At 49.6% G+C, this 3015-nt stretch overlaps 1 protein-coding gene across 1 annotated transcript in view; it reads right to left on the bottom strand.

Moving 5' to 3' along the window:
• Nucleotides 1-3015, bottom strand: part of AKNA (AT-hook transcription factor) — a 37340-nt gene that overhangs the window by 11058 nt on the left and 23267 nt on the right. The window contains exon 14 of the mRNA XM_007449733.1: nucleotides 1315-1477. Coding sequence (XP_007449795.1) covers nucleotides 1315-1477 — 163 coding nt within the window. The remainder of the gene's footprint in view (nucleotides 1-1314; nucleotides 1478-3015) is intronic.

Raw genomic sequence — 3015 nt, 5'->3', positions numbered from 1 at the left:
TCCCTGAACACCCCAAAAGTTAACCAACTCCCTAGTCCTGTGGGCCCAATGCCTAATTATCTCTTTTCAAATGCACCTCCCTTCCCTCCCTGCTGGTCCCATAACCTCTCTCCTGGGTGCAGCAGCCTTCTCAGCAATCCCCTGGCCTCTATGCTCACCCTCACAGTGGTCAGAGAATTCCTTCTAAAACGTAAACCCAACCACGCCTCTCCCTGGCTTAAAGCCTCCCTCATTGTCCTTAGGTGAGACTTTCTACATTCGTGAATATTCAGTGAGCACCTCTCCTGAGCAGAGCCATCATCCAAACTTCTAACCACATGTGTCTGAGGCCCTCCGAGATCTCTCCCAGGTCTCCCTGTCTTCCTCTCTGCTTTTGTTGTTTAACACCCCACCTCATACTTGAGGATCTGGCTATAATAAACATTTGGTGCCTAAAAGGTGGCGGGCACTCTCTCACCTCTAGGCCTTTGCACATGCTGTTCCCTCTGCTGGGATATTCTTCCATCTCTCTTCCTTCCGGTCTCAGCTGAGATACCACTTCCTCCAGGAAGCCCTCCCTGAAGCCTCTGACTGGGCTAGATGCCCCTACTCTGTGCTCCCACAGTCCTTCAGCCCTGTGCCATCACACTGGGGGTGCAACCACCTGTTTCTTGGTCCATCCTACAAGATGGTGAGCCTTATGAGCTCCAGGACTGTCTTGCCCACTATTGTGTTCCCAGGGGCTGGCATACTGTAGGTAAATAAGCCTCTCATTCCCCTGTAGATATCAGAGGAGACTGCAGGAGTGAAGTTACTCAACTAAGGCCTGGAAGCCAACACCCCAACCCAACAAAGGCCTGTGATTGATTTTTGGCCAAAAGCTACTCAGAGGAGAAGTAAGAGGACTGACTAACCTCTTTTCCCATTTCTGTTTAATGAAGCAAGGAGAAAACTTTCTCAGTAGAAAAACTGCACTTGGATTAAAAATTAAAAACTGAAAAAACTGTCCCTCCTCAGTTCATACAATGAATGCGTAAACTGCAGAAAACACTCCCCTGGTAAGTGCAGACCTGTCTTGGAAGGGAAATGTCGGGGGACAGGCAGAGGGGCCTTAGCACCAGCAAGGTGAACCTCTAGGTCATTTCCCACCGGCTGGAGAAGAGTCCTCAGAATCTAGATCAATGACATCCCACAGGAGCAGCCCTGAGCTGGGAGGCAGGATGCCTGGGTCCGTCTGGCCTCAGCACAGCCGCCACTGGATGGAGACCCTAGAAAGCCCGTGCTTCCCGGCTCTATGATGAGCTTGAATCCGCAGCGCCCAAGTATGCAACTTACTCTCGCCCCGTCCTGGTGAGGAGGAAGGTGGAGGTGGTCTCTGCAGGCCCATGGGGTGGAGCGGCGGCTGCAGGGGCCAGGGTCGGGGGTGGGCTGATTGTCACGCCATGGGGGAGCTGCTCAGAAAGCTGCTTTCGCCCCTTGAACTCTGAGCCAGGGACCACTGGGGAGGCAGAAAGGGGCCAGAGTGAGTTCACACAGAGAGGACCCTTGAAGAGAGAACCCTTGAAGAGAGAACCTGTGCGGGTGGAAGGGTGCTAGGGGTGAAGAGATGGGGCCCAGCTGAGGTCACGAATGAAGCTCCTATTGAGGTCGATGACCCTCAAAACAGGAAGAAGATGTGGCTTTTGCTGGGAGCAAAGCGGGCCTGCAGAGCTGTTTATAACTAGATTTCCCTCCGCCATCCACCATTTTGGCATCAGATCCAAGCCTCCAGGGCCTTCCCCCTGCAAAGAGCCCCCTGCTCCTCCACGAGGGCCCCCAGACTGTGTGCATCACCAGGGTGCCCTGGGACTGGCTTCGGAGCCTCATCTCCCTCTGAAATTAGTCCCACCTCTGCCTGTGTGCATGTTTCTTGGGGAAGCATTCCAAACTTTAACCAGCCTCTCAAAGGGATGGGTGACCAGAGGTTACAAACCACTCATCTGGCCCATGCATTAAAACAATGAGCCCTTGGAAGACTAATCAGCAATATATAAAGGAACAAACTATCGATTCATGGAGCAAATCTAGATGAATCTCCAGAAAGTACGCTGAGTGAAAAAGAAGCCAATCCCAAAAGGTTACATATTATACGATTCCATTTCTATAACATTCTTGAAACGACAAAATTACAGAAATGGAGAACAGATCAGTGGTTACCAGGAGTTAAGGAGGGGGTGACTGTGTCTATAAAAGGGCAACATGAGGGACCCTGAGACGGTGGAAATGTTCTGTGTCTTGACTGTAACCATGTCAATATCTGGTTGTGACACTGCTCTACAGTTTTGCAAGATATTATTATTGGGAAAAACTGCGGGAAGGATCTCTGTGTATTATTTCCTACAATTGCATGTGACTCTTTAATTAATTAAGCTTTTAACTAAAGTTAAATTTCAAATTTTTAAATGGTGAACCTTAAGAGGCAAAGCTAATCTGAGAACAGTGGTTACCTTTGGGAGGTGTGGGAGTGACTGGGAAGGGCTTGAGGGGGGTCTGGGCTTCTAATCGTGTTGAGTTTCTTGGTCTGTGGTCACTTCGAGAAAATGCATCAATTTATATTCTTTCCTGTATGTTTTATTTCAATAAAAAGTTCACATGCATTTTTTAAAGGTAAAAAATGAAATCACGGATTTTATAGACACAGTGTTCGTGACACTGTGTTTCGTGAAAAAAAGGAGGTTATTGGGACTTCCCTGGTGGTCCAGTGGTAAAGAATCCACCTTCCAGTGCAGGGATGTGGGTTCGATCCTTGGTCGGGGAACTAAGATCCCACATGCCGGGGGGCAACTAAGCCTGCGCGCCACAACGACTGAGTTCGTGCGCCTCAATGAGAGAGCCCGCGTGCCACAAACTACAGATGTCACACGCTCTGGAACCCGCACGCCACAACTAGAGAGAGAAAACCCGCACATCACAACTAGAGAGAAGCCCACGCCGCAACGAAGACGCTGTGTGCTGCAACTAAGATCCAATGCAGCCAAAAAAAAAAAAAAAAAAAAA

The sequence above is a fragment of the Lipotes vexillifer genome, unplaced genomic scaffold, assembly GCF_000442215.2.
Source record: "Lipotes vexillifer unplaced genomic scaffold, Lipotes_vexillifer_v1.1 scaffold230, whole genome shotgun sequence".
NCBI lineage: Eukaryota > Metazoa > Chordata > Mammalia > Artiodactyla > Lipotidae > Lipotes > Lipotes vexillifer.
Note: the sequence above shows the minus strand (reverse complement) of the source record. Positions and strands in the feature narration are given on the sequence as shown.